The 15,606-nt window shown below is 40.9% G+C and overlaps 1 protein-coding gene across 2 annotated transcripts in view; it reads right to left on the minus strand.

Annotated features, from left to right (window-relative positions):
- Positions 1-2,126: 2,126 nt before the first annotated feature.
- Positions 2,127-15,606, minus strand: part of ITGA2 (integrin subunit alpha 2) — a 108,322-nt gene continuing 94,842 nt past the window's right edge. For both annotated transcript variants that reach the window (XM_053200762.1, XM_027076501.2), the window contains exons 26-30: positions 14,680-14,784; positions 12,588-12,701; positions 9,381-9,470; positions 6,521-6,637; positions 2,127-6,023 (exon numbers count right to left, since the gene is read on the minus strand). In XM_053200762.1, the coding sequence (XP_053056737.1) occupies positions 5,943-6,023; positions 6,521-6,637; positions 9,381-9,470; positions 12,588-12,701; positions 14,680-14,784 (507 nt within the window). In that variant the 3' untranslated portion in view covers positions 2,127-5,942. The remainder of the gene's footprint in view (positions 6,024-6,520; positions 6,638-9,380; positions 9,471-12,587; positions 12,702-14,679; positions 14,785-15,606) is intronic.

Here is a 15,606-nt window from a genome sequence, read left to right on the forward strand (position 1 = left end):
ATTTTGTGGATATTTTTGTCCTTTGGATATAATGTTAGAGTTCTAGTATATTTCAGTTTATTGTGAGAAGTAGTGGTCAAGAAGCCAGTAGTTTGAGTCTTGATCTCAAATCCTTGAATGAACCTGTTGGAGAATTTGAAAACAGATTCTTGGATGTCTCTCGAATCTAGCTGCTACTTCTGAATCCCACTGCCGCAACTCTCGTCCAAGCCACCGCTCCATTTCTCTTGGACCGTTGTTGTGGCCCTGCTGACAGCACCCCTCCTGACACTCTTCCTTCTCCCATGTGGGTCATTTCATCCTCCTCAGAGCCTTCGGAGAGCTAATCCCATGCTGGAGCCCCACAGTCCTCACCGTGGTCTATGGTCTATATGCTTGGGCTCCCGCCTGCCCCTCACCTTGCTCCAGCCCCCCTGCTTTGCTGTGGCTGGTATGTAGCAGGCTTATTCTGTCATAGGGTCCTTCCTTGTCTCTTTGTGTAGAATGCTCTTCCCCCAGATATTCCCATAGTCTGCTTCCTCACTATTTCAAGTCCCCAGTTAAACGTTCCCTCCTCAGAGAGCCTTCTCTATCTTATTTAAAACCGGAATCCCCTTCCTTTACCCTGCCTTGTATCTTCTTGTGGCCCTTAATGCTACCAGTTGTACTGTATCTATTAGTTTCTTCCCATCACCAGACTACAGACTTCTTGATGTCAGGGACTTGTCTCTGTCAGGTGTGCCCTAACCACTACCATGCACCAAAAAGTGCTGTTGGTGTTGAGTATTGTGCTCCAATTAAACACACCTGACACGTGTAGCTGTAGCCCTTATGTGTGTGTAAAGGTATCTGGTTAAATGCATGAGTGGGTAGGTTTCCCCTCCACTTCCTCCCCCGTGGGCCATTCTGTAACATCTTACTTAGTTACTTATTGGGCATGGAGTTTGTGAACATGGTATCTTAAGGCAGGAATGATTTATGATGTAGTTAGTTGCTGACCCAGCAGAGGGCAGTAAAGCCAGGGCTAAGGTAAGAGCAACTTGAGTGAGGTTTTTAGTCGGTTACTTTTCTATGCAAAAACTTTTTGCATGGAGCCAAAAAGTTCAGTTTAGTTAGCCTTTTTCTTTAAGTTAGGTCAGAGTGGTTCTTAAAGTAGTGTCTGACTTTGAGTACAATTATTTCCATTGTTTAATTGGTATCAGAGTTTAAAATATTAAGGGTTTAAGTTATACGATAGGATGAGGATGGAAGTTTTTAAAATGCTGTTTATAGTTTTTAAAAGGTGATGTAGAGTAAGTAAAAGGAATTACTTTTTAAAAAATGAGTAATTATAAAACTATTTTCCAGTTTGGGAATACGGGTCTATTCTGTGCCAGAGCTAATGTTCTTTTTGTTCATGGTTGTATTTTAATGTACGATGTGTACGAGACACACTGTGATGGTTCTGCAGTCAGCGGCCCTTACGACTTGGTTCACCGGGACTGAGATGGGCAGGGCTGAGGAAGGCGTCTGAGCAATCACCTAATGTGGGAATGGGAGACACGTGTGTATCCATGGAAATGGAAACATGTGCCACCCAAACTTTGCATTAATGCGCCAGTCTGTACAGTGAGGGCCAGTCGGTAAGCTGGATACGTAGCTTTCACAACACCTAATACCTTTAGCATATTTAATCCTTAAAATATTTAAACCCTCCTGCTTACTACTAAAACTAGAGTAAAAAAAAAAAAACCCTGAATGTTTTGGCAAGTTGCAATGGTTTGGCCAACTTTTTTTTCTCTCTCTTCCAAGTACACGTTTGGAGAGAGAAGTTGTGCTTTAGAGCAGTGCTTCTCAAACTTTCAATATGGAACGTGATTGTTAAACTTCCCTTCGGATTCACTTCTGGATGCCATGGAGATACACATTTGGTAATGGGCCCCAGATGATGCAGGGCTGCCTATCTGTGGACCACACGTTTAGAAGCAAGGTTTTACATCTAGTCCGTAAACTATGAAGGCAATTGAAGGTTCTTACAAAACAGCCTGTGGTCACTGCTAGTAATGTAAGAAATTAGATACATCCTCACTCTTACATGGAGTCTTGAACGTGTTCTGAAGCAGGGTGAGTGCATACGATAAATACACTGAAATATATGAGCCATAAAATCAGAAGTCCAAAGTCAGTAACTTTATTTTCAAAACAACTTTAATTATAATTTAGTAATGTGGTATGAAGAGTGGTTTATAATTAAACACTTTAGAGTCTCAGTTAAGAGCTTTTCTCGTTAATGTTGATTACTTTTCCAATGATTTCTCAGGAATCAAATGAGTTGTGCAACTTGATGAACATGATACATTCATTTTTATATTTTTGGAGAGAAAAAAGGCAAAAACCAGTTAATCAAAAACAAATATACTTAATCACATCTTAAAGATTTATAGTTTACATGAAGGAAAATATCCAAGATCCTTTCTCTTTAGAAAATGTACAATTCTAACATAGTCGTGCAATATATACATTTTATCTGTCAAAATAAACCAGGTACAGATGAAAATGTAGCCATATGTAAATATAAAAAAACGGTTTCATCCTTTAAGGTTCGAAGAAGTAGTTAACACTTTTTATTTCAGACTTTACCCTCGTGTTTATCTTCTACCTCTAGATGTTTAGGCTTTCAAGTTGTTTAAAATGGGTATTTGTTAATACACATGAAGGGCATAGTCCTGAAAAGTCATGAATGCAGGTATTTTTCGTGTGCAAATTGAAAAAGTAAAGTTAGGCCACGGTTGAGGGATCCTATTTTCTGTTTAATGTCTTAATCGATATATATATATATTTTTAAGTCTTTTGTTAGAGCGAGTCGGGGAAGGGTGGAGAGAGAGAATCCTAAGCAGGCTCCGCACCATCAGCGTGGGAGATTTTTAATAACTTACAGCTGTATATCAGGAGAGGGAAATACATTATAAAATTATACCTTTTATGATAGTTTTTTGTATAATCACTTATGTGATTAGGATAAATTGGGTTTAGTTCTTTTTCACAGTTAATAATTTCTATTTTATAAAGAGAACACTGCCAGCTAGAAAAAAAATCTCCAGTTCTTTTGCTACTAAAATGAATGATGCACAATTTCAAGTCTCAATGCAGCTTCTTTACAAACTATTTTACTATTTTATATGGCTTGTGTGGCAGCCATGCATGAAGCAACTCTTTTTAATCACATTCTACAGATCTTGTCTATATATACCATTTATGAAATGGAAACTTTAAGATGGTGTTTTTTAAGCCCCATATTATACTTACTTTTAAAGCAAAAGTAAGGCTGACTAGGAATACATAACTTGTTTTCAAGCAGTGGGGTTTTGTTCTTTGATTTCTTGGCTAAATACTCGCCTTTGCTTAAAAGTGTTGGAGAAATACTCCTCACTAGAGCCCCTGCCTCAAATCTGTTGCCCATTTAGGCCACTTGCTCCTGGCGCAGTGCTTCTCTGTTGGGGTGACTTTTGCCTCCCAGGAAGTGTGATACAGTGTCTGGAGATACTTGTGTATTGTCACAACTTGGGAGCGAGGATGCTCCTGGCACCTGGTAGCTGCCAGGGATGCTGCTCAACACCCTACTGTGCACAGGACAGCCCCCTGCAAGGAGTCACCCAGACCCTTGTCAGCAGGGCCAAGGCAAAGAAACCCTGCTCCAGTGGAATAAATGGCACAGAGACCAGTGGCTAAGTTTTTAGGTTGTAGTAAGCCAGCTGCTTCATGGAGACAGTCCTGGCGAGGTACACTACTTAAGCCCCGGCTTGGCCAAAGCACTCAAGCTCGCCGTGGGCATGTGACCTCAGTTTAGTGCTTCTGTAAGAAAGGCGAGGCAGAGTGAAATAAAAGGAATGACCTGCTAGAATTCTTTGTATAGCACCCCGAAGAACTAGTCTGTATATGTACACAGTAGTTACATGGTTTCTTAAATATTCTTTATCAACTTAGGTTTTTCCTCCACTCTTTAAAAAAATTTTGGACTCAAAGTATTTGAATCCACACAGCTGTTATAAGAATTGGGCTTTAGCACATCTAGAGATAGCCAAAGCTATAAGCCCCTGCCATTTTATGGCTGATTTTTCCACCTGGTTTGTTTTGCTTTGTCAAATACAAAATAAGTTACCAGACAACACAGATAGCTCTAGATAGCTCGCAGGAGCCAGGCCAGAAGAGCAGTTGGGCCTGATGCACACAGGCACGTACTTGTTTTCAAAGTCAGGTTTTTTGAGGATTGTCTGTAATTGTAAGAAATCCAGATCTTCGACTTTCAAAACTAAAAGCATTGCTGCTGAACTCCAACCCAGTCTTCTCATTTTATAATGAGGACAGTGTAGTTTAAAGAGGCCAAGTGATTTGTCCAAAGCTTTAGGTATGCAGTTTCTGACATTAAATAGTTCCCACTTGCCTTTGCCTCTGCCTTTCTCCCAGTCCCTCCTGGAGAGTGTGTGGGCTCAAACAAAAGAAGGTGCAGGAGAAACGGTGGCGTTCCAAGGCAGTCCATTTACGTTAGTGACTGGGATGCTTGTTAAAATATGGACCACTGGGTTTCATCCTCTTTTGACCAAATAAGTGTTCCAGGAGTTGGGACCTAAGGAGCTACCTAATGAGCATACTTGCCCAGGTGGGAGTCATTCTTCTGAAAGTTTAAGTCCTCCAGCAACACACAAGCACAGAGGGTGCACCTGCTAATTTGGGGGCTTCCAAGGTCTCCTCGTAATTTGCAAATTCCCAAGTTTTGTTTTGTACTTTGTTTGCACTGCCTGAAATTCCAACAATTAGAAATTCACCGTGGCTTATTTTTCTTACTTGTCTAGCAATAAAGGAAAATAGCTCCCTGGAGTTAAAGGGATTATTCATGCAAGTAGGTAAGTGAGATGATTTTTCTTCCTCACACCTGGTGTAGAGCAGCTGCTCCAGTGAATTGGAGATTTGGATGAAGGCCAAAGGGAGGTGGCTAACCCTGAATTACTAGAGAGGAAGGCACGCCTTAGTGGGCTTCTAGAAGATGGGGACACCAGGAGGTAGGTGCAAGAGTGGTTTAGTACGGAAGGAGGAAGGATGCCAAAGAAATTACTCCTCTTCCATAAATTCAAACTAGGTCCCTGTCAGGCAGTCAAGTCAGCCAGTTGTGCATGGTGAAGGAGAAAGGGAACTTCCTACTTCTTTTGGCACAGGCTGGGCCTCTAGTAGATAGGGTTTTACCATCAATGTTGTGATACAGATTTTAAACAATTTAGCATTTGACTTCTAAACTACCCTCCCAGCCCCCACCCCCTTAAATGGAGGTTTCCTCTGTAGGAAGCATACTCTAGGCTCCTACCAGGTATCCAAGATTGTTTTGATAAATAGATCACAGCAAAAAAGGGACTCTGAGAAGGCCTACAGCAGCAAATTATACCTTACTTCGTTAACAAAAAGGTCACTTCAAATAACCTCTGTGACAGCTCTGAATGACCAGCATAAGTTGAAGACCTGTGTTGTCTTTTTCCCCCCATCAACCTCAGTATCCAAGCTAATTATATAGCTAGGCCAAGTACTTCCACTCTTGTGGTCACTTTAAAAACAATCACTTTAAATGGTTGGGGTTCCCCCCCACCAAATCTGAGAAAGGTTCTATTTTTCTTTAAGACTTCTCATGTTTGGAAGCATTTCATGTTTCTGACACAATGCACATTATGTAAACTCTGGACCAGCCAGTGTAAAGGTCACTCCCTGCCCCCACCCCCCGCCCATATAAAATACGTCTTTTACCCTTTCTACTCCTAGCCCCCCCCCAAAAAAAAAACCCAATTTCTTCTTCCCAAACTGACCTGCAGTTTTCGTAAAGTATCAGGCGAGTTTTACCGCTTACACATAAAGCACTGGGATTTAAAACCAATCCATTCACGCAAACAGCAAACCCTGGCTGTGCTGCCACAGCTCACGTTGCAGTGAGACCGCCGTGGGGCTCAGCTGTTGAGTTCTGTGGTCTCGTCAATCTCATCGGCAGTTTTGGACATTTTTTCATATTTTCTTTTGAAGAAGCCAAGCTGTAAGGTGATGTACAGTTTTTACCACGTGTGAATTATTTTGTTATGGGGCCTCAGACCCCCTTGGCTGCCCACTAAAGCCCCTGTGGGAATCTCTGGGGCTCTGGAGAGGATGATGTGCATACTATGACTTGGGCTCAGCTTTTCAGTGAGGAAATAATACACAGGATTGAACTGAACGGCATACATTTTCCAGGGTCTGGTTTTTTTGTTTTTGGTTTTTTTTTTGGTACCTGAACAAAACATTCAGGGGTCTGGATAAAAGTCAGGTTGGAAAAAAAAGTATTGGGATCCAGACCTCATTTTATATATTGTATATAAAATCCTTACTGATGGTTTTCAGGAACGGATGTGAGAATTTGCAAATAAATTTGCCTTTCCTTTTCTCTTATGATGGAGGTAGGTACCACATAAAACTTAAGGTTACTGTTTGATAAGGAAATTCAAGACAGATGTATTCAGGAGCCCCATATTTTTAAGTATGATAATTTTCTTACCTTCCATAAAACTGCAACCAGAGCTAATAGCAAAACGATTCCAGCAATTACACTTCCTACTATAACTCCAGTTGGTACTTCAGCTTTCTCATGGGGTTTCATTATTGTAATGGGAATCTGTAAATGTATGTATATATGCAACAGTTGAGTTAACTAATGGTAGCACCCCCAAAAAAGTGAGATGGTCTATTCAAAGTCTCTGATTTTATTAATGGTGGTCTAGAAAGGTGATGTCACTCGGTCAGGATCTCATTCCTCAGCTAAACATTGTGCAGTACAATTTCTAGAGATAATGCTTCTGCAAAGTACAGGCAAAGAATACAAGTTTTCTAGTTTCCTCCCTTTAATTGTGTCCGTATTTAGTGGTTATGTCATCTCTGACAACTTTAGATGCTTTATTTATGAAATAGGAACTTTAGTTTCTGGCAGACAGTCTCATTGTCAAATGACAGCATTTGGAGTCCAAACTTGGAAGGGGGCAGGGGTGGCCAAGGACCAAACAAATCAACAACTCAGATGCTTTGTGATTAAGCAACAGCAGCTTTGTACCGGGCTTCTAAATATTGATTTCACTTAACTCTCACTCAAGAGTACTTGATGTGCATTGTTAAAAAGTGATAGTTAATAGCTCAGGGCTCAAGTTAACCTTTTCAGTGATAAATTGTCCTGGAGGCTATGTGTGATCCTTTATGTCCACTTCCTGGGAATCTTTGTGACTCTAATAGAATGGCAGCCCTAAGAGTTCTAATGGTAAAATACCGTATATTTTATTTAGAGTAAAACCTTGGTTTGCAAGCATAATTCGTTCCAGAAACATGCTTGTAATCCAAAGTACTTGTGAATCAAAGCGAATTTCAGGAACCACCAGCTCAGTTGTGACAATGGGATGTTCAGCATCACGGACTACTCCTATGGTAAGACCTCGCTCGTTGATCAAGTTAAAATTTATTAGAAATGTTTGCTCGTCTTGCGGAACACTCGCAGAACAAGTTATTCACAATCCAAGGTTTTACTGTATGTATATATATGTTTTTAGTTACAGAAAGAATCCCTACCATTTCCTCCACAAAGTGTATTAAGAATACTAAGAACTACATTGTGGGCAAAGCAAGGTAACAAAAATCTTACTGACTGGTTGAATACTACATGACCATGGCAGACAAGCTGCTGCTTATCACAGAATTTATGAGTTGGACTAAATTTGAGTCTGGCCTTTTGGTAATTCTGTTACTTCTCATTTGTATTTTCAAGGGATAAAATAAGGCTTTATAAATTTAGGAATAAAGTAACTGAATTCATATAGTTCACTGTTTAATGGCAGTCATATCTTTACTCTCCATTCCAGAATCTCCCAGTCTGGGGTCCATGGATCCAAAGGGATCCACGAGTGTAAGTTTTTTTTCTCAGATTTTTAAATGGACCAGAATTCAAACAAATTTAAGAATCACTTAATCTACTCTATAGAGAGATAGGTCAGATTATTATCTGGATTCCAAATATTCAAAAAATCATCTAGAATATTTGGATTCAAAATCTAGTTTCATAGACAATTAATAGTTGGCCTTTGTTATTTACCAATATTGCTCAGAGAAAACCAAGAAAAAAAAATCTAAAGGTTCATTAAAATTGTTAATTTCAAATTATAACTTATTTACTAGTACTTTCTGGAAAAAAAAAAAAAAAAAGACCTCAGCAGATATTCAGATAGTCTGAACACTACATTTTTCTAAAATGAACTGTTAAAATATCTATAGTACTGCTAAGTTCATAATACTTTGAATTTGAAGTCCACATTTCCTTTGGCTCCATTTCTGATTTTCCATGCCCCAGCCTCTGAAGAGTGGGTGTGGGCCTTGACTGAGGGTCTTAAGCCAGAGGCCAAACAGCATCCTCTTTTGGAATAATTTCCCCTGGGACCAGAGTGAGATACCAGGGCCGTGTGTGAGCCTTACTCTCAAGTATGGAGAGAGGTCCAGAGTTCACAGGGCCATTGGCTTTTTAATGGCTACAACAGTGGACTGAGGCCAGCTGCCAGGCTGGTCTTTGGGATAGAGTCTTAAACTGGCTTCTAGTTTGTAACAAAAGCATTAGGAGGAAAAATGGAAAGGGCTCTGCCAGCAGATTAGCAGAGCATGGAAATCCTGCTCTATCTAAATATGGCATATTCCAACCAGAGGCTCACTGCAAAGGAAAGTTGTCCTGTGCCAGCCCTTAGAACAGTGAGCCTTTGTTTTCTCTAAAAGTGCATTTCTTTGCAAGACCCTTTTTTTGTTTTATATCAAGGGGAACATTTATAATTTTCTAGACTATAAGAACTAATGAATGGACCCTATACACAGTGCCAGTATGTAGCTATAAGGAATACTAAAAAAAAAAAAAAAAAAACCCTCTAATAAATGCCTTATTTATTAAGCATACTTAAGCACTTTCTCTTTAAAAAATACTGTAAAATAAAATCTATGATTCAAATAAGAATGACCTGAATGTTATGGCCTGTGACCTAGACTGTTTTGTGAAATCAAAAGAAGGAAGGAAGAGCTGGTGGTGCTGGTTTAGGCACGGAGGAAGGAGTCACAAATAAGATGAACCCCCTCTGTTGTGCCTTCTGCTGCACTGTCACTGCTGGTCCAGCTTTGCCAACAAGGGGCGGTGGGGGTGGGGAATGCGGAGGACAAGTACTTCACTGGACTTGTTTGAGTAGCAGATACCTTTGCCAAAAAGCTCAACCTCACATCAGGTTTTTAGAGTTTCAGTTATATTCTATAACCATGTAGGTGAGAAGAACCACTACTCTCAAGTTTTCAGAAACGGAATGCCTATCAAAGACCAGTGCCTACTAGGAGTGATAAGGTATACTCACCGTGACTGTGTTTTCTTCGATCACATATATCTGAGGATTGTAGGTGTTTATTTCTGCAGATGCGGTCAGCTGTACTGTCTGGAAAGTTGACTGGAACATAGAAATAAAAAACATGTTTTATCTTAGCAGAAATGAACGCATGAAATTGGTGTGTTTATTATTTATTTCCTTGAGGGAAAGGACAAGAGCAAATGGCAGCTCTGAAGACTCCAGAATCTTGGTGTTGTTGAGTTGGTGATCTGTGGAGGACCACACATGAGAAGGACCTGGGAGACTAAACACGTGGGGTGGGCGGGCCCTGCCACAATCGCAAATTAAACCTCAGCGGCAAGGGGGGTGCGGGTGTTGGGAATGAAGTCCAGGCATTGTAGGTTAAAAAGAGCTCCCCAGGTCTAACTTGAAAACAGTTAAAAAAAACAACCCAAAAAACAAAGGTTTAGAAATGAAGCTTTTAATTGGGAAAGATCACAGTTCAGATTTTTTAAAACTTTATGAAGTTTTCAACATGAGGGAAAGTTGTAAGCTTGATGTTTTTATAGATTTACCTAAGTCAAATAATGGAATGGAAAATCAAATTAAAAACAGTAGAAGTACACTTAGACTTGACCATGCATGTCAGCAGACACCCTGAACCTTTTGTCAAGCTACATAATGAGTAATTTCAGGTTTCCTAATCTAAGTGTTTCTATAAAAAAAAATACTGTATTTGGTGCAGACATATACGAAGGGCACAGATTTTATGCTGTTACTAGTAACCACCTAACTTGAAATGGCTTTTACATGTATTCCTGGATCTAGTTACAAGAAAATTCTTTTTCAGTGGATACATTACTGATGTGTATTTTGTTTTTTTCTGTAATGCAATGCTCGGGACTGATGCTTGCTTGAAATAGCATACAATGCCCAGATTGTGCCTTCATATGCTCTGGCTACTAGGGTTCAGTTTTCCTGGCTACCAAGGCACATATTCCAACGTACTACATGAGGTAATTTGCTAAATTATATCTGGGAGCCAAAAAAAGAATGCATATCCAAAAAGTGAGCGATTTATTTCCTCCTCCCCCCCCCCCCCCGCCGACTGCGACCCCCCAGTCTCTGATTAGTCTTAATTTTCTCAAGATGGAAGATTGCATCAGAAGTTACCCTGATCATTTGTATCTTAAACATATTATTGGGGGAAACATTTAGAGTATTGACAATTGTTTCCTTAAAAAAAAAAAAAGCAGTTAGGTGATGCTGGTTTCACAGTCCCTGTAGACTAAAAAGAATTTCTTTACACTGACCTACCTGCCCTCCCAAACCTGGCCCTTTGCGCAACTGTGCACATGATATCCTGCAGGGTTAACAAGCAGTGGTAGTTACACCATGCATACCTGAGAGAATGAAGTAACACACCAGCTGGCATTCAACAAGGCTTTGCCTTAGAAATGGCAGCCAACAATGCCATTGGAAGCCTGAGCAATCACTTTGTGAGGAAATTACTTGCAATGTTCACTTGCACTGCATCAGAAAAAGGGTGAAAGGCAGTATGTTAATGGGCTGTACTACAGGAAATGAGGTTCATATTTCAGACTGGATCTCCTGGGTGGTCTGAGAACATCCATTTGGCTGTTGAAGTAGCCAGAAACAAGGTGAGAATAAACATTTGACCTTTCGTCAAAGAGGAAGATGTGTAGGGTGTGACAGACGATAACTCATGGGAGTTTTCCATCTTGACCAGAACCACGTTGAAAAAGCGTAAATACATTTCTTCAGAAATTTGCTCCCAGAAATGAAATTGCTGCTCTTGAAAACTTTCGGGAAGTTGCTTTAAAAAGTCTCACCGTTAAAATAATACAGTTTTACACAAACTCAAAAACCCCAAATGCTTTTTACAGAGCCGGCACAAATGCATTTTGATGCACAGCAGTTTTCCTTCCCTGCTGGCAAAGGTTGCCAGGAAAACATTCCTTCCTCAGATCCAAGGAGATAGGAACCAATTGGTGAAATGTGGCACCAAACTGCATCATCTGGGATGGTGGTGTAGCTCACTGCATGCTTCCCATCTTCCAGGATTTGGAGGTATCTGCAAGCCTTGCAAGTAAATGTAACTGACAAAAGCCAGCAAGAAGAAAACTGAGCTCCTCCTCCACATGCCTACTTCCCTTTTCCCCTCCCTGCCTTTCACTGTTCCTCTTTCTGTTACGTCTTTATCCAAGAATATTGCTTATGTTGTGGTTCCATGGACGAGTTCAAAGGGAACTTAGTCTTCTAATCTTAAGACTCCAAAGCAGGGAATGGGATTCTTGCAGAGATCAAGAAGCGATTAGAAAACGGGGAATAGAGTTTGGTTGGTAAGCACCTCGAGGACTGATTATTTGTTTTAAAAAAAATCCAGAAGAGCCATGAAGACCCCCGGCGCAGGGGTGTTTCAGACTAATTTTTTGCTGCCTCGATCAGAGCCAGTGTTGCTAAAATGAATAGCTATCTACTTACGCAGTCTGCTTTAAGAAGCCCTGTCTATCCCTATATTTGTCATACCAGGCTGAGATTCTGGGCTACTGAAATCTCTGCCAAAAGCAGATATCACTACCACAGAGTCATAACCTGGGAAATGGCAGGAAACATTGACATTGTTTTGACACCTTCTTTAAACTTTTCATGAGACAAATGATTGAAAAAGCTGTGTGTACATTGGGATTTGACTAAAGAAAGGGTAAAACAGGAGAGCAGAGTAGTCCCATGGCTCTAACATAGGAAGATGCATCCTGATGTTGGATTCATCTACGTGGTGGGTTGAGATCAATTAGCTGGGAGCTCAAGGAAGGAGACAGACATAGGCACTTTGATTTGGGCATGGAACAGGTGACTAGGGAGTCAGAAATATCAAGAGCATGAGGATGAAGACAAAGCAGGTGGCTCATTGTACCCCAAGACAGCACAGGGGATCCTGACGACATGTCAGAGACTGATGTCGTGGGTTGGCATGGAGTCCATGAAGCTGATGCTTTACAAGCACCCCAGATGATTCTGAGGCACAGCCAGGTTGGGCAAGCTTTGGAAAGGCATGGAAGCATGTTGGCTTCCAGGATATAATTGCTTGGAGTCATTTGGGCACTGCTGATATTAGCCAGAATACTACTTTTGTCAAAGGGTATGAATTTATCGACAGTGAACCATTCTGCTCCCTTGCTATGGATAAACCCAACAAATAAAGCTTATACTTACTGCTGCAAAAGTTCCATTCCAAATTCTGGTAGACACATTAAGGAAGTACTCTCCTTTGACCTGAAGGTCTTTCAGCCAGCAGGTAACATTGCTACACGTAGCACTTCTACAGTTCTTTCAGGTTGAAGTCAATGGTAAAAGGAGAGAGTTAGTATGGACTTTAAAGAGTAAATGCTAAAATTTTAAAGACAGATAAAACCCAGTGCTGGGCAGGATCTAGGGAAACAGACAACCTCATGAACTGTTAGTAGTCATAACCCTTCTTCAGGAGATTGTGTCGCTCTGCTTCAAAAGGTATAAGGTGCACACTCTGCCTGGCCATTTCCCATCTGCATGGAAGGCCTCGGGAGGTAACAAATGTGTGGAGAACAGTACATCGAGCCTGTTTATTGCGTCACTACTTCTGAGAGTAAACACACCCCCCAAAATGAAATAATTGTGTTTATCCACAACATACTAGGTAAGTTATCAAATATACATGCACAAAATGCAGTGCAATTTAGTCATTAAACATAATTGATAAAGGGATGCCTGGGTGGCTCAGCAGGTTGAGCCTCTGACTCTTGATTTCAGCTCAGGTCATGATCCCAGGGTTGTGGGACTGAGCGTGGAGCCTGCTTATGACGGAGTCTCTCTTCCACCTGTCCCTCTCCCTCTGTCCCCCTGCTCATGCTCTAACAAAAACAAAAACATAGTTGACAGTGAAACAATCGGTGGTTGCCAAGGGTTAGGAAGGGATGACTACATGGGATGCAGAGGAGTTTTAAGGCATTGAAACTATTCTGTTAGGATACTATAATTGTGGAAACAGGTCATTATACATTTGTGAAAATCCATAGACTATCTGACATCAAGAGTAAATCCTAATGTAAACTATGGACTTTGGATGCTTATGATGTTGTCACTGTAGGTTCATCAAATGTACCACTCTGATGTGGGAGGGGATTTGGACAGTGGGGGCAGAAAGTAGTTGGGAAATTCTGTACTTTCCGCTCAGTTTTGCCATGAACCTCAAACTGCTCTAAAAAGTAAAGTCTATTAAAAATGTTCAGTGACCGAATGACCTATAAAAAAAGGTAGCATGGTCGATTTATGTGTACATGATACACATAATGTATCATGTGTATGATACACATGGTTGATACAGTGTACATGTATCTTGGTATGGATGAATACTTAGAGATATAGAGAAGGATATTCATTAGATACTCAGTGGCCAGCTGTTAAGTTTCTAGAGGACTTTAGTTTCTTTGTAGTGGTTTTGTGCTGTTAGTTTTAGGTTGTTCACAGTGATCAGTTACCCCTTTTACAAAAATCAAAACATTTTCACAAAAATAAGGAAAATGCTCAAAGGTATAATATTTTGGCATACTCTGAGATGATTTCTCGTGGACATTTTTACATACTACTGTTTAGATATGTCATATTTACACTGTAATTCTACTATAGTTACTTAAAAAAAAAATTTCATTCTCCTATTTTCCTGTACCCACCCCCCCCCCCAACCCGTCCCATTCATCACAAAACCAGTGCAATAAAAGAAAACCAGAATTTCCGTGTTGTTCTTAGAGGAGAACTATGGTTTGTTTAGGGTTACTGTTTGCTAAACATTTACTATTTGAGTACTAGACTATCCTCTTTCTCAAAGGAAGGGGCATAGCTCTGGAGCAGGAGATAATGAAATATTGGAAAACAGAGAAGGCGGCTAGAGAGGCATTTTAAGCAGCTAAATAAGATTATCAGTGATGATGTGGAAGGGAGATGTAAGGAGCTTCACCTTCGAAGCACACACATGCTGCCCTCACAGCTCTTTGCAATGCTTACAAAGCGCCTGGTGCAAAACAGTAGTTTCACATGGAATCCTTTGGATTTCATGAAATACGGAACATGTATTTTTTATTACCGGCATAAGTAATAGTCCCAATAACCTGGATTTGAGAGTGTATTTTCTAAGTCTTGATTCATACAGTCCATCAAAGCCAAAATGAGAAAGTTCTACCATAAGAGACGGTAGGAGAAAAGAAGTGCATTGATTTCCAGGTAAAACAATAAATCACCCAAGGAAACTTTCACCCCGTTAACCTGTCCTCACCAATTCTTTTATGTGCCGGAAATTTTCATTCTTGAAAGATACAGAAGAAGCTGTGGGTCCTATTTTCAGTGGATTTATTTCAGCATTGCAACTGATGTCACCAGCCTGCAAAGAAGGACATCAAATCAGTCTCAGGAAGCAAAGTGATCTGTGATGTTCCTTTTAACATGTTAGGAAATCCTGTGGTCACATGTCTGGGCGGGGGAGGGATCATTAGGTTGCTTTCACGTCACTGACCTGGCCACACTTCTTGTAGTCAATTAACATAAACTTGGAAGCATTCAAAGCCTCCTGGCGCCACTTGGTGGGGCAGCACGGGTGCTTACCTGGTACGTACTAAGACCATTTGCAGTACCAGTAGGTTGTGAGTGATTTGATTCAGGGTTCTTTCCTGTGCCCCATTTTAAGATTTCGATTTCCGGTAGTTACCTATGCGCACCACAGGAATAGCACTACTGTAGGACCAGCTCTAAGTGCCAGACTAAGGCTGAGCCAGTGTCCGGGGATTTGGCTACACAGTGCTTCTGAACCCAGGCTGCATGTTAGAACCACTTGGAAGTGGGGGCTTTTATGGAATCTCTGGTGCTGGAGTCTTAGCCCTGGAGATTCTGATTTAATTGCCTGGGGGTAGGCCTGGGTCTGGGCATGAGGCCCAGCTGATAAAAATGAGGAACAGGGTTGATCACTACCAGGTGGAAGGCCAGGCCAGCGTCTTAAAGACTAGCTACTAACTGCAGCTGTGTAGACCAATTGTTCTCCCGTGGTGGGTTTGACCTCATACTTGTCAGTGAACTAACTACTCAATGGACAGGGCTCTGACAAAGTCAGATCCTCACCTGGCCAAAACAAGGCTTTAGGAATAATTTCTACCATCTGTAATTGTTTCCTTATAACAGTATCCTGCTTCTGATAGGACACTGACTGCTA

This window comes from Acinonyx jubatus, chromosome A1 (assembly GCF_027475565.1).
Source record: "Acinonyx jubatus isolate Ajub_Pintada_27869175 chromosome A1, VMU_Ajub_asm_v1.0, whole genome shotgun sequence".
NCBI classification, from domain to species: Eukaryota; Metazoa; Chordata; class Mammalia; order Carnivora; family Felidae; genus Acinonyx; species Acinonyx jubatus.